The sequence below is a fragment of the Hylobates moloch genome, unplaced genomic scaffold (assembly GCF_009828535.3).
Source record: "Hylobates moloch isolate HMO894 unplaced genomic scaffold, HMol_V3 SCAFFOLD_21, whole genome shotgun sequence".
Lineage (NCBI taxonomy): Eukaryota > Metazoa > Chordata > Mammalia > Primates > Hylobatidae > Hylobates > Hylobates moloch.
In genome coordinates, this window is record NW_026652296.1 from 26,495,377 (window position 1) to 26,517,304 (window position 21,928).

The window sequence follows — 21,928 nt, forward strand, 5'->3', positions numbered from 1 at the left end:
CCAAAGTGCTGGGATTACAGGTGTGAGCCACTGTGCTTGGTCTGTAAATTCATATTTCTTTTCTTTTTTTTTTTTTTTGAGACGGAGTCTCACTCTGTTGCCCAGGCTGGAGTGCAGTGGCGCAATCTCGGCTCACTGCAAGCTCCGCCTCCCGGGTTCACGCCATTCTCCTGCCTCAGCCTCTCCGAGTAGCTGGGACTACAGGCGCCCGCCACCACGCCCGGCTAATTTTTTTGTATTTTTAGTAGAGACGGGGTTTCACCGTGGTCTCGATCTCCTGACCTCATGATCCGCCCGCCTCGGCCTCCCAAAGTGCTGGGATTATAAGCGTGAGCCACTGCGCCCGGCTGTAAATTCATATTTCAAAGTGTCTTTTTGATCATTGTTTTCTCAAATTTTATTACATTCCTTACAACATGGCTGACAAAGACCAGCATTCATACCAGAAAGAGACCTGTCAGCTGTGTCCTTTTCTACTTGTTTGCTGTGCTGGTAATTTTCACAGTATCTGGAACTTGCCATTTCTTTGCATGAATATTTTGAAGCCATTTGTCTGTTTTCGTAGGACAACCTAGTAACATGATCCTACGTTTAGTTAGACGGACACGACTCACTACACACTGCAATGCACTGCAGAATGCTGAAAGGGATGCGTGAGGACCCTGCTGCCGACCCCCCAGGCGTGGACCCTCATTCCCTCAGGAAGTCTCTGCTTGACATCAGCCCTCATGACTCTCAGACAGAGGTCAGATGTACAGATCAAGTGAGGCCAATACATTTACTATGTCATAGAAGAGCTTAATTCTTATTTTTATTTTATTTTTTTTTTGAGACAAGAGTCTCGCTCCGGCACCCAGGCTGGAGTGCAGTGGCGCCATCTTGGCTCACTGCAAGCTCCGCCTCGCGGGTTCACGCCATTCTCCTGCCTCAGCCTCGCGAGTAGCTGGGACTACAGGCTCCCGCCACCACGCCCAGCTAATTTTTTTTTGTATTTTCAGTAGAGATGGGGTTTCACCTTGTTAGCCAGGATGGTCTCGATTTCCTGACCTCGTGATCTGCCCGCCTTGGCCTCCCAATGTGCTGGGATTACAGGCGTGAGCCACGCGCCCGGCCAGAAGAGCTTAATTCTTTTCTCATTTTTAGGTTAAAAAATGAATAGAAGCTGGGCACGGTGGCTTACGCTTGTAATCCCAGCACTTTGGGAGGCGGAGGTTGGCGGATCACCTGAGGTCCGGAGTTCGAGATTAGCCTGACCAATATGGAGAAACTCTGTCTCTACTAAAAATACAAAATTAGCCAGGCGTGGTGGCGCATGCCTGTAATCCCAGCTACTCGGGAGGCTGAGGCAGGAGAATCACTTGAATCCGGGAGGCGGAGGTTGGAGTGAGCCAAGATCATGCCATTGCACTCCAGCCTGGGCAACAAGAGCCAAACTCCGTCTCAAAAAAAGAAAAAACAAAATTAGCCGGGTGTGGTGGTGCGTGCCTGTAATTCAAGCTACTCGGGAGGCTGAGGCAGAATTGCTTGAACCGGGGAGGTGGAGGTTGCAGCGAGCCTAGATGGTGCCACTGCACTCTAGTGTGGGCGACAGAGTAAGACTACATTAAAAAAATTTTTTTTTTCAGGGGAAAAAAGCAATTAAAAAAACATAACTATAAAAATAATACAAATTACAAAACAACTATTTACATAGCATTTACATTTTATTAGTTATAAGTAATCTAGAGATGATTAAAGTGTGTGGGGGAATGTGCATAGGTTATATGCCAATACTGCCTCATTTTATATGAGGGACTTGAGCATAGAAAGGTTTTGGAGTCCACAGGGGTCCTGAAACCAATCCCCCCTTCCCATGCCTAGGGATGACTGAATTATATAGCAGCAAAAATGAATATACTTAAGCTATATGCATGAGTCTCACAAATATAATGCTCACAGAAAAAAGCAAGTTGCAGAAGGGTAAATACAGTTGATATATAAAGGTGCTAAACACAGAAAGAACTGTTTAGTGATATACGAATGCAGTAAAAGTATAAGAAATGTATGCAGACTTACTTAAATCCAGGGTGGTGGTTACTTGGAGTAAGGCGAATGTTTGGGATGTCAGTAGGTACCTGACAAATGGCAACTTAACTTTGTTTTGGTTTTTTTGAGATAGGGTCTTGCCCTTTCGCCCAGGCTGGAGTGCTGTGGTGGGATGATAGTTCGCTGCAGTCTCGATCTCCCGGCTCAAGCGATCCTCCCTCCCGCCTCAGCGTCCCAAGTAGCTGGGACTACAAGCGCGCGCCACCACGCCCGGCTAATTTTTAAATTTTTTTTGTAGAGATGAGGTCTCACTATGTTGCCCAGGATGGTCTTGAACTCCTGGGGTCAAGCGATCCTCCCGCCTTGGCCTCCCAAAGTGCTGGGATTACAGGTGTGAGCCACCGCGCCTGGCCTGCAACTTTACTTATAATAATCTGTGTGGCAGGTGTCATTTGGCCCATTTTACAGATGAGGAAATTGAGGCACAGGAAAGTGAACTGGCGGAATTTCAGTTCCGCTGGGTTTTGACACTGAATCAACTGGCTGAACCAGCGAGAGGACGACCCGGCTGGCTCTCAGGCCTCTCCCGGCGCTCTCTTCCGGACCGGTGAGTGAGACTCCTGGGGCCATGCCTTGTGAAATTCTGAGGCTTCTCTTCAGGGATCGAAATCCCCTCCGGCTCCGCCCTGCACGTTGGGCCCCGCCCCAGCGGGTCATGAATATGCAAGTGAGAGGAAGGTATTTAAAGGCGCCAGCGCCACGCGCATATCCCTGCCCGGCGCTGCCCGCCCAGTTCCTGTCCCCAGACTGAGGCCCAGCCCTCTTCGCCCGTTTTCATCACGAGTGCCGCCAGCATGTCTGACAAACTGCCCTACAAAGTCGGTGAGTCCCAGGACCTGCAGCGGGTTGCGGCCGCTTGGCACCCGGCCGGGGCTTGTTAGTGGCTAGGGCTGTAGGGCCGACTCGGGGCGCTCTGGACCCCCTGGAATCGCAGGCTCGGCGCGTTTCTGGCCGCGCGAAGCCACCTGGAAGTTGGAGTTCTCGCGCGGCCATGAGCAGGCCGTTCCGGGTGGCCGTGGACTACAAGTCCCAGCATGCCCCGCGACGCCGGGGCCGCCGCGCGGTCTGCGAGCCGCAAACTGGCGGCGTGCTCCGCGGGAGAGCACACCTGGCCGCGGCCTGGTACGGCTGGCACCTGCCGGAACCTGCTCAGGAGGCCTGCGCTCGGCCTCCTAGGCCTGGACCGGACCCTGTCCAGCTGGGCGGCCCCGACGAGGGTCCACCCCTCTCTGGGCCTCCTACAGGGATGGCGAGGGCACCCCGGAGGGTGTATGAGGAGAGGCCTGGAAAGCGAGCCCCAGGCCGGCTCCGGTCCTCTCCCCTGGGACTTTGGGCCAGTTACCCAACCTGTGGGGCCGCCACCCCGCCAGCAGGGGCAGCCTTGCAGAAATCTCGAAGAAAATTTGGAGTGGTTAGAAAAATCCTGCTGTCCCACCGATTGAAGTGTAATACAGGGATAGTTAACGTTTACTTAGCGTTTACTGTGAGATCGGCACTGCCTTCTAGCTTTATTCTAGTCTCATGGCTCTGTAGGGAAACTGTTCTCGTTTTATGATGAGAATCCTGAGGCAGAGGTAACTTGCCCTTAGTCTTACAGCTGGTGGTGATGGAGCAAGATTGGAACGCAGGCCATCTAGACCTCTGAGCGCACCCTTTCACCACTGTATGCAAGCGAATACACGCGGAACAATCCTAATGAATTTTCAGCAAAAACCAGTTCAGTTTGGCTAGTAGCTTTTCAGGTAACTTTGACACTATTGGACCGAGTGTGGTGGCTCACCCCTGTAATTCCAGCACTTTGAGAGACCGAGGTGGGCGAATCACTTGAGGTCAAGAGTTCGAGACCAGCCTCGCCAACGTGGTGAAACGCTATCTCTACCAAAAATACAAAAATTAGCCGGGGGTGGTGGCGGGCATCTTCAATCCCAGCTACTCGGGAGGCTGAGGCAGGAGAATTGTTTGAGCCAGGGAGACGGAGGTTGCAGTGAGCCCAGATTGCACCACCACACTCCAACCTAGGCAACAGAGCAAGACCCTGTCTCAGAAAAAAAAAAAAAAAAGACACAAGTCTGGAGAATGCCATCCACATTTATGGAGCACTTGCTGTATATCTGGTGATTTACATGTATTTACACAATAATCTTCACAGAGGTGGACGTAATCCCGTTATATAGAGCATGAAACTGAGGCCCTTGGGAGGTGACTTGCAAAGATTCTGTTGAAGTAGTTCATCAAGTTGCTGCCAGGGTAGACTGTCTCCATTGTGTGGATGCTGAAACTGAACCCAGAAAGGTTATGTCAAGGTCACATCAATCGTAGAGCTGGGATGGGGGCTTGTCATACTGTGGAGAGATTAGTAGGTCAGGATTGGGGCCATTGGGTTGTGTGGGTGGAGATAAAGCTGGATTTGGGAGAGGGGGAGCTTAGCTGGGTGGGGCTGGAGGAAGGAGGCCCTGCTGTATGCCAGATCTTGATCATATGGCATTATATTTACTTAGGGCGAGTAGCAAGCTAGGGATGATTATCCACACTTAACAGATGAAGAAACTGATGTTTAGAGGGGCTCTTGCTGTTCCTCTTGGCTTGTCCTGGGGACAGGTGTTCCTGTGATTTTTGCAAGTCCGTAGCTCCAGAGATTGCAGCATCTAGCCTCTCCTGTGCCTTTGGAGTTGAGGGTCCCACGGAAAACTGTGGGGCTGGCACAGTGTCCTCGACGGCACTGAAGGAGTTATTTTTAGCTGGAGGGACATGTGGTAGTGGAGGGGTGGAGCTTAGCAGCACAGGGCATAACCCATTGTCCCATACAGCTGGGCCCCTCCCAGGAGGGGCCTTGAGAGGGACCTCTGCTCTAGCCCTGCCTGGCTGCCAGTTCTGTTTCTGCCGTTAATTGGCTGTGGGACCTGCAGCAAACTCCTCTCTGGGTCCTTTCCTCATTAGTAAATGCTGGGACTCAGACTAGGTTCAGATTTGTGTTGTTTTTCTTTGCCACCCTTGTCGCGTGCCAGCCCCTCTCATGGATCTTTCAGTTCTGACGACAGATATGGTCAGTAACCAGTTGCTGACCCCTTCTCTGAGCCAGGTCATGCTGGAGACACAAATGTGACCCAGGGACAGGGGTGGCACAGACATGCATACAGATAAAGTAGTATTGTCTCCATTTTATGTGAGCAGATCTGCCACTTGTCTGTCTCCATGGTCACCACCCCAGTCTGGTCTCTCTCCTTGCAGGTCTCCCTGGATCTCTTGCTCCACAGATCCACGCAGCAGCCAATGGGGTCTTTTCAAAAGACAAATCTGGTCTTTGAATGCTGGCCCCTGAAAACTGTAGGCTCCCCACTTCACTGGGACTGATGTCCCAACTCATCTTACGCCTCTATTTGAGTCACCCTGGTGCACTCTTTGTTCCTCTAGCAGGGATATACTAGGTTCTTTCCTGTTTCCAGGTTTTTTTCAGCACCTACTGTGTGCCAGGTACTGCATTAGGTGCTTGAGAGGAGCCGTCCAGGCCGAGAACTGCTTGGGTTAAAGCCCTGAGGTGGGAATGAGTGGAGCTTGCCTGAAGTCAATCAGGAAGCCTGTGTGTTGAACAGCTAGTGAGGGGGGAAAGTGGAGAGATGGAGGAGGGGCAGACAGTCATGCAGATAGGGCCCGAAGATTGAGGGAAGCCATTGGAGGGTTTGCTTGTTTAGTTTTGTTTACTTTAGTAGAATAATGGAGGTGATGTAACTTAAATTTTTAAAAGCCTCCCTCTTCTGGCTGCTGTGGGGAGAATGGCATGTTAGAGCATGGGACCAGTGAAGAGAGTGTGGCAGTGTCCAACTGAGAAGTGGCAGTTTATTTATTTCTTTATTTTTTTTTTGGAGACAGAGTCTCCCTCTTTCACCCAGGTTGGAGTGCAGGGTGCTATTTTAGCTCACTGCCACCTCTGCCTCCCAGGTTCAAGTGATTCTCCTGCCTCAGCCTCCTGAGTAGCTGGGATTATAAGTGCCTATCACTACGCCCAACTAATTTTTGTATTTTTAGTAGAGATGGGGTTTCACCATGTTGGCCAAGCTGGTCTCGAACTCCTGACCTCAAGTGACCGCCCACCTTGGCCTCCCAAAGTGCTGGGATTACAGGCTGTGAGCCACCGCGCCCAGCCTGAGAAGTGACAGTTTAGATGAAGGTGGTGAGATGCGGTTGGATTGCTTATATATTTTGCTTGTTGAGCCAAAAACATGCTGATTGAAGTGAAAGAGGAAAAGAGGAATCAAATCTTAAGTTTTTGGGCAGAGTAGCTGGTTGAATGATGGTTTCATTTCCTAAAATGGGAAGATTGGGAGAGTAACCGGTAGTGGGGGCAAGGAGCCATGAGGACTCCAACATGACATATAATATATCCAACTGGACATCCAAGTGGAGGTGCTGTGGAGGCAGTTGGATCACATTGAGTCTCAAGTTCAGGGGAGTAGTTTGGGTTGGAGATAAATACGTGGGAGTCATCCCCATAGAGAAGGTATGTAAAGCCATAAGACTGGATGAGCTTAATAGGTAAACATTAGAGAACTGGGAGATGTTGGAGCCCTGAGAGCCCGCAAACCCTGAAGTCTGTTAGCTAAAGAGGAACCAGGAAGGTAGGTGGAAAAGCACAGGAGGACAGTCACAGAAGCCAAATAAAGAAAGGGTTTCAGGAAGGAGGGCAAGTCATTCGTGCGATCTGTGCTGCTGGCAGAAACATGATCTTAGGTAATTTTGCATCAGGTGTGGAGATCAGACTGGTCTTTGGACAAAAGAGCAGTTTTAGTGGAGTATGGAAGTCCTTAGGGAGGAGAGAGGATGTGGAATCAGGCCCCATGGAGCAGGGACAGCTCATCTATTTTATTTTATTTTTTTGAGACCGAATCTCACTCTGTCACCCAGGCTGGAGTGCAGTGGCATGATCTTGGCTCATTGCAGCCTCTGCCTCCCAGGTTCAAGTGATTCTCCTGCCTCAGCCTCCTAAGTAGCTGGGATTACAGGCACCCACCACCACACCCGGCTAATTTTTGTATTTTTAGTAGAGGCGGGGTTTCACCATGTTGGTCAGGCTGGTCTTGAACTCCTGACCTCAAGTGATCTGCCCACCTTGGCCTCCCAAAGTGCTGGGATTACAGGTGTGAGCCACCGCGCCCAGCCAACTCATCTGTGGTAACAGGAAAGAGTGCCTGGTCTGAAGCTGTAGATGACTTGCTATATAGGTGACTAGTAGATTCCATAGGGGAAAAGTGGCCTGGTTCTGAATTCATCTCAGTGAATTGGGAAGTGAGATTGTCATTCAATGGGGAAAGGTGTTGGAGGGTTGAAGAGAGTAGAAAATGGGAGTAAATTTACTAGGAAAATGTCATAGGATTGCTGCTGTCTTTTATGGTCTTAATAAATGTGATATCTTGGCCAGGTGTGGTGGCTCACACCTGTAATCCCAGCACTTTGGGAGGCTGAAGCAGGTGGATCATGAGGTCAGCCTGGCCAACATGGTGAAACCCCGTCTCCTCTAAAAATACAAAAATTAGCTGGGCATGGTGGCGAGTTCCTGTAATCCCAGCTATTGGGGAGGCTGAGGCACCAGAATTGCTTGAACCGGGACCTGAGAGGTGGAGGTTGCAGTGAGCCGAGATCACGCCACTGCACCCCAGCCTGGTCTACAGAGCCAGACTATGTCTCAAAAATAAATAAATAAATAAATAAATAAATAAATAATTAAGTGTGATGTCTTGTTGTGGTTGTGATTGTCCTCCTGCTGGGTTCAGTGAGTCTGGTGCAGTGGACGGTTGGGTTTAATGGGGCTGAGAGTTTTACCAAGTGAGTTCTCAAAGGGAAAGGGGGCAGAAGGGACACTAGAAATTGGGAGGATGAATTGAATAGAAGTTCTGACCTGACAGGCCACAGCCTTGTTGGAGCTTGGGCTCTGGAGGGAGAAAACCAGAAAGATAAGACGTGGCTAGAGTTGGGTGCTTGAAGTCCAGATTTCCAAGGAGAGCTATCACTGGTGATGGCCCACCAGGGTAGGAGGGCTGGGGTGGGTGGCTTGAGTTGAGGCACAGCCGGAGTGGTCTCTCATGCGGGAGGTGTGTTTCATCTCTGAAATTGTTATAATGCACTGTAGGAAGCTGACTGACAGACAATTTTATTGATTATTAAATTCTCTTCAGAGTCCTTTGCCTCCCACCGCCTACCTCTTTGGGTGTTTGGCAGGATCTCAGCTTCCCTAAAGATAAAGATCACCAGGAGTCTTAGACCTGCTGAATCAGATTTTCCAGGGGAGATTTACAAGCATGCCAGAAGAACATCCCTTATCAGGGAAGTCTGCAAACTTTGACCTAGGGACTGACCTGGGGTATGACCCTGGAAATGGACCAGTGTGGTAGGGTAGAGAGGAGGGTAAGATGATCAGAGGGAAGAGCATTGAGATAGTAAGTTAGCTCATAATAGTATCCTTCTTTCCTGCCTGAGAATTTGAACAAATTCAAGACATTTTAGGTGGCAGATAGTACCTGAAATATACTTTTTGTTACTAGTAACCTCGAAGCCAGAGGATGTAGATTAATATTTTAGGTGGCAGCACCCGAAATATTACCTTTTATTGCTAATAACCTCAAAGCCAGAGGATATAGATTAATATGAAATCCAAATGATCCTGCTTACTGAACCCCCAGATTCAGCAGTTACCCAATCAGTTGCAGGCAAGGTGGGCCAGGGTAGGCTGGTCTCTGGAAAAGCAGAGAACACCAGCTTCCTGCAAGTGGGCAGGTGAGTGCTTGCTTGCAAAAAGAAGGGAGCGCTAAGCTGAGCACACCATTTATTCCTTTCAGTTTTACTGGTCAGACAAGCTCACCTCACCTCCCCTGGGGCAGAGAGGCCAAGAGCATTAGTTATACGGATGAGTTCCTCCAGGTGGGGCCAAGAGCATTAGTTATACGGATGAGTTCCTCCAGGTGGAAAGAAACATCAGGAGTGGGGAAGCATTTTCACATCTAAAAGGAGATCAAGAAACTGTCAAATCCAAAATGTTAGATAGGATTTATGAGTGTCGAATCACCAAGAGTGATGACTGAGAGAGGAAGATGGAAAACCAGCAGGTAACATCTTTAGGGAGTGAGGAGTGGCCTGGAGGTTGGTAGGTGTCAGCGGAAAGGCAGGGTAGTGGGAAGTATCATGTGAGCTATTTTTCAAAGGGACGCTTCTTTATGTTGTAATTTTTGTGTCCCTGTGTGATTAAATGTGTTCTCCCACAAGTCAGAAAGGTGCAGGTAGGCAGGGACCATGTCTTTCTTGAGTACTCTGGCTTCATAAATACTTGTTGCACGAGTGAGAGAATGCGGTGACAGTGCTAAGCCCTAGTGTGTTGAGTCCACATGTGGATCGGGGTCCACACACAGTGACCACCCCTCTTGGTTGGTGGGATGAGGGGACTCACGGAACTCCCACCTGTTTCCCCCCGTAGCTGACATCGGTCTGGCTGCCTGGGGACGCAAGGCCCTGGACATTGCCGAGAACGAGATGCCGGGCCTGATGCGTATGCGGGAGCGGTACTCGGCCTCCAAGCCACTGAAGGGCGCCCGCATTGCTGGCTGCCTGCACATGACCGTGGAGACGGCTGTCCTCATTGAGACCCTCGTCACCCTGGGTGCTGAGGTGAGGCCCACAGCTGTATCACCCCAGAGTCCTTGCCCTCCCTGGGTTCAGCCAGGGAAGAAGACGACTGTGCCAGGGTGGGGACCTTCCAGGTGTGGAGCTGACTGCGGGCCTGGAGGGGCTTCTCCCTCTCACTGGGTTTCCTCCGTTTCCCAGTGTTGCCACCCCTTATGGTGAGTGTTCTGCAGATTTTCTCCCTGGCTGGGAAGGTCACTGTTGGCTACCGTCAAGGCATCCTCCTGATGGATGCTCTGGCAGGAAAAATTCAGCGCCCATGTCCTACTTAGTCCTGTAAGGGCCAGCTTGCCTTGGCCCTCCAGGGGTCACAGGCCTACCCTGGACCCATCATGGCTGCTGGATGATGGCAGCTCTGATTGGTTCAGCTTGGGTTATGTGTGCCAATGATTGACAGCTCTCCTAAGGTCTCAGAGAGTCAAGAAGCAAGCTGGTTTCCCAAAGCAGGGTAGGGCAGTGGAGGCAAAATCCACAGAGGGGCTCAGGGCTCAGTCCTTGGACCTCTTGTTTTCAGCATTCACTCTTGGCGATCTGATTTTATAGCTTTAGACACTATCTATCTGGTGATGACTCTCACATTTTTGTACTAGCCTGGACTTCTCCTGGAACTGCAGACTGGCATATCCAGGAGCGGGGGTGTTGACGCTCCCTGGAGGTCTAGTACTCATCTCAGGCAGAACGTGTTCAAACAGACTCGGGATTTTCTGCCCCCTCTTCTTCTCGAAGCCTTCCCCACCTGAGTAAATGGAACCTCCACTCCAGCCTTCTGGGTTCTCTCAATTCAAGAATCTGGGAGTCATCTCCTCCCCTCCCTTTCCTCCCCACTCCCAACCCCCTTTACTTCAACAACTCGTTCCTCAGCAAATCCTGTCAGTGCAGCCTTCAGAGTAGACCCAGGATGTGACAACTTCTCATCACCTCCACTGCCACTGTCATATTTTTTGTCTGGAGTCTTCTCCAACAGTCTCTGCAGTTGTCCCCTTGCTTCTGCCCTTTCCCTTCCACACAGCACTGGAGTGAGGTTTTAAAACCTGAGTCGGATCTTGCCCCTGCTCTGGCTCCCATCTGCCCACCCAGCGTCCCCAGCCTATGATCCTAGAGCTTGCTGTGCCTAGATCCCAAGTCTCTCCCCACTACTTGAAGAGCTCTCCCTTTTCCTTGCCCAGTGTCCCTGGTGCTTTTGAGCCATCAGTGACCAACAGCCTTGTTTTAATGGCTCTTCTAGGTGCAGTGGTCCAGCTGCAACATCTTCTCCACCCAGGACCATGCGGCGGCTGCCATTGCCAAGGCTGGCATTCCAGGTAAGTCCTGCTTGCTTCTGGGACATGTGGAATTTGTGAAGGGGCTCTGCCCTCTTTGCTTCACTGACTGTTAAAGCAACAGACTTCCTTATATTACAGAAAGGGAGAGGAGTCACAGCCACAAAATCCCAGTCCAGCGACCCATAGGAAAGAGCAGCTTTGTCCCATCATCATCTAAAATCTTGTGGAAGTTGTTTATTGACCCAAGTCAAGCCGTGTAACCAGGAAGAGCAAGATCTTATGATTGGGAACTACATGATGAAGTGGAGGGGAAGTTCATTAAAGGAACGATGTGGATCTCTTTCCAAAGAACTGGGGAGGCCTACGGGGCAGAAAAAGAGGTTCACTGCCTAGGGTATGGCGGTCTAAAGGACTGAGGAAGGACCAAGACTAACGAGAAAGGAGTTTTCACACGCAGGGCACATGTCTGCTTAGACTTGGGGAGGGGAGTGGTTAGTTAGATCTGACCCAGTGATTAGGACATTCAAGATTGCTTCTAACCAACCACAGGTGGAGAGGAGGGGGTGGCACAGCGCTCCTTCACAGACTGACCAGGGCTGAATGGGCATGATCCCCATTCCTCCTCAGCCTTGGCTGGGCACCATGGCTTTCTTCTGGGAAAGGCCTTGTTTTCTTTTCTTTTTTTTTTGAGATAGAGTCTTGCCCCGTTGCCCATACTGGAGTGCAGTGGTGTGATCTCGGCTTACTGCAATTCTTTCTTTTTTTTTTTTTTTTGAGACGGAGTCTCGCTCTGTCGCCCAGGCTGGAGTGCAGTGGCGCAATCTCGGCTCACTGCAAGCTCCGCCTCCTGGGTTCACGCCATTCTCCTGCCTCAGCCTCTCCGAGTAGCTGGGACTACAGGCGCCCGCCACCACGCCCGGCTAATTTTTTGTATTATTTTTAGTAGAGACGGGGTTTCACCGTGGTCTCGATCTCCTGACCTCGTGATCCACCCGCCTCGGCCTCCCAAAGTGCTGGGATTACAAGCGGGAGCCACCGCGCCCGGCCTGGCTTACTGCAATTCTTAAGACCATTGTCTGCTCCAGTTGTGGGTAGGAGCAGCTGGCTCTGCTTCGCCAGCATCCTTTGCTCACAAGAGGCTCCTGGGAACCCCACACCTGTGCCCTAGTCATGCCACATGGGAGGAGCGTGGGCTGGTGGTCAGTAGCCCTTAGTTCTGGTGTCTATTCTGGAATTTCATGTAGAGTCGCCCAAGTGCGTCTTAGCCCCTCTCTGGGCATCTGTAAGTGATGATAATGGTCATGCCTGCCTCACAGGGTTTCTATGAGGAAGAATGAGATAGTGTATGGAGGATTTAGAGTCATGTCTGGCAGAAAGCAAGTGCCCCATACATGGTAGCTGCTCGTAGTCATTTTTTGGCAAAACTTTGCCTGAGATTCCTCCCCCCAACAGAGGCTGCTAGTGCTCTAGTCCTTTCAGTGCAGAGCAAACCCTGGATCCTGCCTTGTGGATCCCGCTGAGGGGGAGGCGTTGTGGGGCATCAAGCCCTGGTCACTCAGGGTTGATGCCTCAGTCCTTGGGGCCCAGGCAGAAGGGGCTGAGAAAGGAAAGAATGATTTCCTGATATCTATATCTGGGAGGGGCTATACATGGCTTCTGTCTCACTTAATCCATACTATTGTGAGCCCTATTTACAGAGGAGAAGACTGAGGCTCAGAGAGGTGAAGTGATTTGCCCAAGGTCACACAGCTGGCAAGTGGCAGAGCCAGGGTTTAAACTCAGATCTATCTGGCTCCAAGTTGTGTTCTGACCACTGCTGAGTTTTCGGAGGGGCCAGAGGTAGCTGAGGATGGGAATTGGAAAGGAGGTAGTTTTGGCTCTGCCAGGGTTGTTCCCTGGAGCAGGTACCAGTTGGGAAGTCCAGGCCCTGATGTGCCACTCACCCTCCAGTGTATGCCTGGAAGGGCGAAACGGATGAGGAGTACCTGTGGTGCATTGAGCAGACCCTGTACTTCAAGGACGGGCCCCTCAACATGATTCTGGACGACGGGGGCGACCTCACCAACCTCATCCACACCAAGTACCCGCAGCTCCTGCCAGGTGAGCAGGGCGGGGCAGGTGGGCTGGGTGCTGGTGGCCTGGGTGGGGCCTGTTCGCCCACATGATGGCCGCAGGCCTGGCAGAACTCCCATCACCTCAAGCAGCAGGATCTGGAAGATGTGAGGATGGCAGGCTCTGGCATTCATGCTGGGGCCTCCTGACTTCTGAGGGTGTGAGGCTAGGGCAGCTGAGCTGATGGCCCAAGGGCAGGCACAGGGCCATGGTTGGGAATAGCTGGGAGGGAGCCAGCTTTGTTCAAAGCAGGCACGGGGAGTACAGGGAGTACAGAGAGTGCAGAGGCCCTGAGGCAAGAATGGCTGGAGTGTTCATGAAACAGAAAAGAGGCCCACAGGATAGCAGTGAGCAAAGGGAGCCTTCACTGGGGGTATGGTGTGAACTTTTATGAAGGCCAGATGTGTTAGGGCCTAATAGGCCAATAGAAAAGTGTTTGACTTGATTCGCAGAGCAAGGAGAAATAGCTGGAGGGTGTTGAGAAGATTTCTCTGAGAAGATACATGTTAGAAATGCCTACTGCATGGAGGATGGGTTGTGGTAGGGAGACTGGGAAGAAGCAACGGGGTCAGGGACTAGAGCAGCGGCAGTGAGAACAGAGAAGCTGGGAGTTGTTCGGAGGCAGAGTCACTAGGCTTGGTGGTGGCTTCCCTGTAGGAGGGCGTCGGGGACTCCTCCCTCACGTGGGTCTGGGTGATTGGGGGACCTGTGGGATCAGTCACAGAGAAGGGAACCCAGAAAGAGGAATGGCTTTAGGGGGCAAAGATGAGGAATTTGCGTGAGCACAGGTGTGGCATCTCTGAGGCTTGTCCTGTCCCCACTTGTTTAGGCATCCGAGGCATCTCTGAGGAGACCACGACTGGGGTCCACAACCTCTACAAGATGATGGCCAGTGGGATCCTCAGGGTGCCTGCCATCAATGTCAATGACTCCGTCACCAAGGTGAGCCGAGGGGCAGTGACAGCTCCCACTGCAGTGGCTGCAGCTCAGGGCGAGGCCTCTGAAGAAGAGTGCCCAGGAAGGCTGAGGTTAGGGACATGAAGCCCTCATTTGAGGGGGCAAAAGTGGTTATAGACAGGCTAATGAGGGCATTTAAAAGGGGTCTCAGAGCTGGGTGTTAGGAGCTTTATGGCTTTGGGAAGAAGAGCTTTCAAGTAAAGCAAGGTCTTTGACTGGGCAATCTCTCCTAGTAACTGATGCCTAGGAAGGCTCCACACTGGCAGAGAAACATCAGAGAGAAGCTCTTGGAGCCGATTGGGGTGAAGGGTGTGTGGGGGCATTGGCTGCTGGAGGGGTTCAGCCCAGGCTGGGATGCTCAGTGGACCCACGATGCCTGGTCTCTTCAGAATACTCTGAGGCCAAGTTGTCCTGGCCCCAGGGCCTTGCCTGCCCCTATTGTCTCCTTACCCCCTTTCCTTTCAGAGCAAGTTTGACAACCTCTATGGCTGCCGGGAGTCCCTCATAGATGGCATCAAGCGGGCCACAGATGTGATGATTGCCGGCAAGGTAGCGGTGGTAGCAGGCTATGGTGATGTGGGCAAGGGCTGTGCCCAGGCCCTGCGGGGTTTCGGAGCCCGCGTCATCATCACCGAGATTGACCCCATCAACGCTCTGCAGGCTGCCATGGAGGGTAGGATAGGGCAAGGGTTGGTTGTCAGCCACTGGGGCCAGAGGGAGGGGCAAGGCCACCGTAGATGACCCACAGCCACTGTCTCTGCACAGGCTATGAGGTGACCACCATGGATGAGGCCTGTCAGGAGGGCAACATCTTTGTCACTACCACAGGCTGCGTTGACATCATCCTTGGCCGGTAGGTGCCAGATGGGGGTCCCGGGGAGTGAGGGAGAAGGGCAGGGTTGGGACAGCTCTCTGTCCCTGACAATCTCCCATGGTCTTGGGCTGCCTGACAGACACTTTGAGCAGATGAAGGATGATGCCATTGTGTGTAACATTGGACACTTTGACGTGGAGATCGATGTCAAGTGGCTCAGCGAGAACGCTGTGGAGAAGGTGAACATCAAGCCGCAGGTGAGAAGCTCCCGCCTTGCTAGCGGGCTGGGCAGATGGGAGTGCAGAGGAGTGCTGGCTGCCAGGGAGGGGAGCTGAGGAGATGGTGGCAACCTGTGCAGGGGGATGGGGAGAAGAGGGCCTAGCGTCAGAGCCAGCCGGAGGTGGCAACCTTATCCTGAGGGCAGCCGGCATCCCTGAAGGTATCAGGCAGGTGAGCTGTATGTGGTGAGCTGTAGTTTTAGAAAGATCACTCTAGCTACTGTGTGCAGAATAAAAGCAACAACAGCGGGTGGTGGGGAGAGAGGCTTTTAGAGGAGGCTCGTAGAATCCCTGCAGGGGATGATGGCCGCCTCGGCTTAGGGAGTGCTGGGGATGGATTGACGGCATGTGGGGTCACGATGAAGGCAGAGTAACAAAGGACACAGCTTTGGCCGTGCACAGTGGCTCACACCTGTAATCCCAGCACTTTGGTAGGCCGAGATGGGCAGATCACCTGAGGCCAGGAGTTCGAGACTAGCCTGGCCAACATGGTTGAAACCCTGTCTCTACTAAAAATACAAAAAAATTAGCTGGGCCGGGTGCAGTAGCTCACGCCTGTAATCCCAGCACTTTGGGAGGCCGAGGCGGGCAGATCACATGAGTTCAGGGGTTCGAGACCAGCCTGACCAATATGATGAAACCCCATCTCTACTAAAAATAGAAAAATTAGCCGGGCATGGTGGCGGGCACCTGTAATCCCAGCTACTCAGGAGGCTGAGGCAGGAGAGAATTGCCTGAAGCTGGGAGGCAGAGGTTGCAGTGAGCCGAGGTCGCACCATCGTATTCCTGCCTGGTTAATAAGAGTGAGACTCCATCTCAAAAAAAAAAAAAAAAAAAGGCCAGGTACAGTGGCTCATGCCTGTAATCCCAGCACTTTGGGAGGCCGAGGTGGGCGGATCACAAGGTCAGGAGTTTGAGACCAGTCTGGCCAACATAGTGAAATCCTGTCTCTACTAAAAATACAAAAAATTAGCCGGGTGTGGTGGTGTGCACCTGCAATCCCAGCTACTTGGGAGGCTGAGGCAGGAGAATCACATGAACCTGGGAGGTGGAGATTGTAGTGAGCCGAGATTGTTCCACTGTATTCCAGCCTGGGTGACAGTGCGAGACTCTGTCTCAAAAACAAACAAACAAAAAAATTAGCTGGGCATGGTGGTGGGTGCCTGTAATCCCAGCTACTTGGGAGGTTGAGGCATGAGAATCGCCTAAACGTGGTAGGCGGAGGTTGCAGTGAGCCGAGATTGCGCCATTGCACTCCAGCCTGGGCAACTGAACGAGACTCCATCTCAAAAACAAAACAAAAAACAAAAAGGGACACAGCTTGAATCGCTGTGTGAGGAGCAGGCCCATGCACTGAGCTGGGAAAGAACAGGTTTGCATTGGGCATTGGGGCACTGATACTGGAAGATGAGTTCTTGTAGGCGGTGTGAAGTTTTACTTGAGTTGCAATTATTATGGGTTTATTTTTTTCTCTGATTATAAAAGTGGTATGTTTCTGGAAGACATTTTGGCTTTGGATATCAAGAGCTTTAAAGTTAGGCAACCTCTTTGACTGGGCAATCCCTCCTGTAATTGGTCCTTAGGAGATAATTAAGTATGTGTATAGAGATGTTCTTCTTTTTTTTTTTTTTTCTTTTTTTGAGACGGGCTCACTCTGTTACCCAAGCTAGAGGGCAGTGGCACGATCGTGGCTCACTGCAGCCTTGACCTCTTGGGCTGAAGGAGCTGATCCTCCTGCCTCAGCCTCCCAAGTACCTGGGACTACAGGTGTGCACTACTACACCTGGCTAACTTTTTATTTTTTGTAGAGACGAGGTCTTGCTAAATATAGCATTCCCCAGGTTGGTCTCAAACTCCTGAGCTTAAGTTATCTCCCAAAGCGCCGGGATTATAGATGTGAGCTGCCGCACCAGGCCCATCACATTTTTTAAAGGGAGAAAAGCCCACTTATGTGAGGTTCTTTGAGTTGGTGCTGTGCCGTGTTTGAGATATGATACAGAAGATACAGATACAGAGTTGGCCAAAGCCCTGACACCCACCCAGTCACAGCCACACCAGAAGCCCAAGTCCCAGAGAGGCAGACAGGCAGCTCTGTGAACCCACATCCCCTACACTGCTCCTTTTGGGTGCTCTGCTCCTGCGTGGGAGTTCTCCTTGGCTAGGTCCTGCGCTAGTCTAGGGTGTCAGTTCCCGGCTAGGCAGAGGGCATCTCCATCTCTGCCTAGAAGGCCTGGCACTCATCACAGTGTGGGGGTGGCCAGGGCATGCTTCTGTGGCAGCCACACCCCAGACAGCCAGCTGTCTAGACCTCCTTTTGCAAAGGCATCACAGGTGAAACCTGCTACACTGGGGTGATGGGCACCTTTCTGCCAAGCTGCCCTCCAAAGCTGGACTGTATGCCCACCCTCAACATCCTTGACGGTCTTGCCAACCTTCTGCCCAACATTATCTCTTGTCCGTCCTCTCAAGGGCCTCTGTACTCAGGCAGTAATTGACCACTCCCTGAATACCCACTGCAGCTCCTACTTCTGCTCATCTGCCCAGACAGCTCTGTTTGTTTGGAACAGAACACATGCCCTTCTCCTTGTTCATCTTCTCAGCCCAGCTCAAGAGACCCCCTTCCGGCCAGGCGCGGTGGCACACGCCTGTAATTCCAGCACTTTGGGAGGCCGAAGCAGGCGGATCACTTGAGTTCAGGAGTTTGAGACCAGCCTGGCCAACATGGTCAAACCCTGTCTCTACTAAAAATACAAAAAATTAGCTGGGCATGGTGGCTCATGCCTGTAGTCCCAGCTACTCTGGAGGCTGAGGCAGGAGAACTGCTTGAACCCAGGAGGTGGAGGTTGCAGTGAGCTGAGATCACGCCACTGTACTCCAGCCTGGATGACAGAGTGAGACTCCGTCTCAGAAAAAAAAAAAATAAATAAAATAATAAAATAAAAAAGAGACCCCCTTCCTGGCCAGCTCCTCTGGCAGAGGCAATGCCCACACTCTTAGTACAGACCCCTAGTGCAGCATCCATCACTGGCTTTGGTCTCTGACCCCTCTGTTGTACCAGGAGGGTAGAGTCCAGGTTGATGTGTCCCTGCAAGGGGCTTAGATGGGTATCTGTGAGTGCTTATTGATTGAAGCATCAATCATTGCTTGATGGGCATCAGAGACCTTTCCTTGGATCGGTACTAGGCCTCCGGAGCAGCTTGGAAACCTGGGCTTTTGGGGAAATGTTTGGGAAGCCTCCTGAGGGTGGAGGGATGGCAAGGGAAGAGCTGGGAGTGGGGAGAAAGCAAGTTTGTATGTTCAGATGGCTGGGACAGACGGAGGACTGGGGCACTGAGGCTGGGGATTTCCACGTGACGTTCACTCACTAAACCAGGAGTTCTCAACCTTGGCAGTCACCTGGGAGCCACACTATGGGCCACACGAATAGGAGTCTCTGGGAATGAGGCCAAGGTATCCTCTTTTTTTTTTTTTTTTTTTGAGACGGAGTTTCGCTCTTGTTGCCCAGGCTGGAGTGCAATGGCGCGATCTTGGCTCACCACAACCTCTGCTTCCCAGGTTCAAGCGATTTGCCTGGCTCAGCCTTCCTGAGTAGCTGGGATTACAGGCATGCGCCACCATGCCTGGCTAATTTTGTGTTTTTAGTAGAGACAGGGTTTCTCCATGTTGGTCAGGCTGGTCCCGAACTCCCGACCTCAGGTGATTCCCCCTGCCTTGGCCTCCCAAAGTGCTGGGATTACAGGCATGGGCCACCGCGCCTGGCCTGGGTATCCTCATTTTTTAAAGCTTCTGAGGTGATTCCAATGTGAGTGCCACGGCATTCTGCTTTTACTAAGCTGCATTCAAAACTGTTTCATGGTTATTGAGAATATGGGATCTGTCCTCAGACCGTCCAGACTCAAATTGCAGCCTCCTCTTAGTGTGTGGCTCTGGACAAGTGACCTAACCCTTGTAAACTTCAGTTTCTGAATCTGAAATGGGGATGACAGCAGTACTGAAATCGCAGGGTTGTTTCTGGGATGAAATGTGGTAGTTACCTGTAAAGGACTTAGTACAGGGCACACGACAGTGATCATAACAATAACATTAGCTGCTGCTTACTGAGTGCCTCGTATGCCCCATGCAAGTGTGAGCACGTGAAGTTCTCACAGCAGAACTGTGTGGTCTGCAGCTCAGCATTTCTTTCTTTTTTTTTTTTTTTTAAGACAGAGTCTCGCTCTGTCACCCAGGCTAGAGTGCAGTGGTGCGATCTCGGCTCACTGCAACCTCCACCTCCCAGGTTCACGCCATTCTCCTGCCTCAGCCTCCCGAGTGGCTGGGACTACAGGTGCCTGCCACCACGCCTGGCTAATTTTTTGTATTTTTTTTTAGTAGAGACGGGCTTTCACTGTGTTGGCCAAGATGGTCTCGATCTCCTGATCTCATGATCCGCCTGCCTCGGCCTTCCAAAGTGCTGGGATTACAGGCGTGAGCCACCGCGCCCGGCCAGCTCAGCATTTTTTAATAAATACCGGCTATTATTTTTGTGCCAGGCCATGTGCTGGAGGTTGTTTTGGAGCAGTCTGGACGCCTCATGGGCACTGTTGGAGGCAGGGAGGCCTGCCAGACCAGAGGGTGGGCTGTGGGAGTGGGGCCCTGCCTGCCCTCACTGTTGCCCTCCCTGCATGTAGGTGGACCGGTATCGGTTGAAGAATGGGCGCCGCATCATCCTGCTGGCTGAGGGTCGGCTGGTCAACCTGGGTTGTGCCATGGGCCACCCCAGCTTCGTGATGAGTAACTCCTTCACCAACCAGGTGATGGCACAGATCGAGCTGTGGACCCATCCAGACAAGTACCCCGTTGGGGTTCACTTCCTGCCCAAGAAGGTGGGTTTATTCTTCTACCTCAAGCCAAGGGTCACATGTCTAATCCTGGCATCCCCACACAGGGCTTGCCAGAGTTTATAAAGTGCTTGCCTGTCTGCCCTCTTAGAGGCCCTCATGGGGTCCTCTACAGTGCAGAAGTCATTCTCCCCATTGACAGAAGAAGAAACTGAGACCCACAGTGGGGAGTGGCTCCCTGGAGCACAGCAGAGCGGCAGGATCAGGTGGTGAGGAGAGCCTGGGCCTTGGAGCAGGACACACCCCAGTTTGAATCTCAGCCTCACCACTTAGAGGCTGTGTAATCCAGGCAAATTCTTTCTCTGTGTCTTCATTTTCTTATCTGTGAAATGAAGGTAATAGCACCCCCTTCAGGATTGTGAGGATTTCCTGAGATCAGGGTCATGAACCCACACACCCACAGGGGCTGGGCAGGTAAATGAGTGACACCGGCTGACCAAGGACTGGAAGAGCTGAAGGCGTAAAGGGCTGGTTGCCACCTAGGAACCCAGGTCCGTCTGACCAGGGCTTCTAACCTTTCAGGAGAGCCAGAGATACCATGATCTCTATACGAAATGATTTTTTCAAATACAGGCAACTCATTAAAATTTTATTTTTATTTTTATTTTTTTGAGATAGAGTCTCATTCTGTTTGTTGCCCAGGCTAGAGTGCACTGACGTGATCTTGGCTTACTGCAGCCTTCACCTGCCGGGTTCAAGCAATCCTCCCACCTCAGCCTCTTGAGTAGCTAGGATTACAGGCAGATGCCACCACACTCGGCTAATTTTTTTGTATTTTTAGTAGAGACGGGGTTTTGCCATATTGGCCAGGCTGGTCTCGAACTCCTGATTCCAAGTGATCTACCCGCCTCGGCCACTGCACATGGCCTCATTATAATTTAAAAAATAACTGGGTGGGTTAACTTGGACGTGTATAAGCTGAGTGCAGTCTGCAAGCCGCACGTTGTGGTCTTGTAAATAAGATGATACATCCCTGGCCAGGCACAGTGGCTCACACTTGTAATCCCAGCACTTTGGGATGCCGAGGTGGGCAGATCATTTGAGGTCAGGAGTTTGAGACCAGCCTGGCCAACATGGTGAAACTCCGTCTCTACTAAAAATACAAAAAAATGAGCCAGGCATGGTGATGCACGCCTGTAGTCCCAGGTACTCGGGAGGCTGAGGCAGGAGAATCGCTTGAACCCAGGAGATGGAGGTTGCAGTGAGACGAGATTGTGCCACTGCACTCCAGCCTGGCGACAGAGTGAGACCCTGTCTCAAAAAAAAAAATGATACATCCCTAAGCATGGCATCTCACTGTGGTTGTATGGTCTGCGTAACCATGAGAATGAAGTCCTGACATGAAATCCAGTGCTCACCCTAACACCCCATGCAGTCCACCCTTCCCTGGGGTCAGGACAGATGTTTTAGTCCTGGCTCTTGGCAGTTTTACAGGTGAACTTTGCTTTGTCCCTTACCCTGTCCAATCCTCAGTCTCCCTATGAGCTAAATGATAAGAGTAGCTCTTGCTCTTCCAGCCTTTGGCTGCTGGAGAAGCTGTGATGGGGTCTACATACCATCCCTTCATCCTTTGAAAGGCTGGTTCTACCAACTAAGGAAGATGCAGGAGGAGGCCTGGGGCATCTGCCTCCAGGACCAGCCAACAACTAATCTCCCTGGAGTAATGTCTTGCTGGACCAAACGTTTTACCCATAAGGACCTCAAGGCATACCTTGTTCTGTGCAGCTGGTGTGGGTTTGAAAGATTCTCACTTGATCCCTATCTATTCCCAGTTGGGAGAAATATGGCCGTGAGTTTGGTGAGAAATTGGTCTGGCCTTTGAAATGAGGTCAGGGTTAGAAGTGAAAGAGGCAAAGCTCTCACCTCCCACCTCAGCAC

General features: G+C 51.6%; 1 protein-coding gene across 4 annotated transcripts in view; it reads left to right on the top strand.

Moving 5' to 3' along the window:
* The first annotated feature begins 2,794 nt into the window (after positions 1-2,794).
* AHCY (adenosylhomocysteinase) overlaps positions 2,795-21,928 on the top strand; it is a 34,747-nt gene continuing 15,613 nt past the window's right edge. For 2 of the 4 annotated variants that reach the window (XM_032143339.2, XM_032143340.2), the window contains exons 1-9: positions 2,795-2,907; positions 9,545-9,735; positions 10,976-11,051; positions 12,963-13,112; positions 13,954-14,066; positions 14,547-14,754; positions 14,847-14,934; positions 15,035-15,152; positions 19,841-20,035. In XM_032143339.2, the coding sequence (XP_031999230.1) occupies positions 2,880-2,907; positions 9,545-9,735; positions 10,976-11,051; positions 12,963-13,112; positions 13,954-14,066; positions 14,547-14,754; positions 14,847-14,934; positions 15,035-15,152; positions 19,841-20,035 (1,167 nt within the window). In that variant the 5' untranslated portion in view covers positions 2,795-2,879. Of the gene's footprint in view, positions 2,908-3,350; positions 3,828-9,544; positions 9,736-10,975; positions 11,052-12,962; positions 13,113-13,953; positions 14,067-14,546; positions 14,755-14,846; positions 14,935-15,034; positions 15,153-19,840; positions 20,036-21,928 lie in introns of those variants that run through there. The other 2 variants (XM_032143341.2, XM_058433018.1) reach the window with 2 other exon arrangements.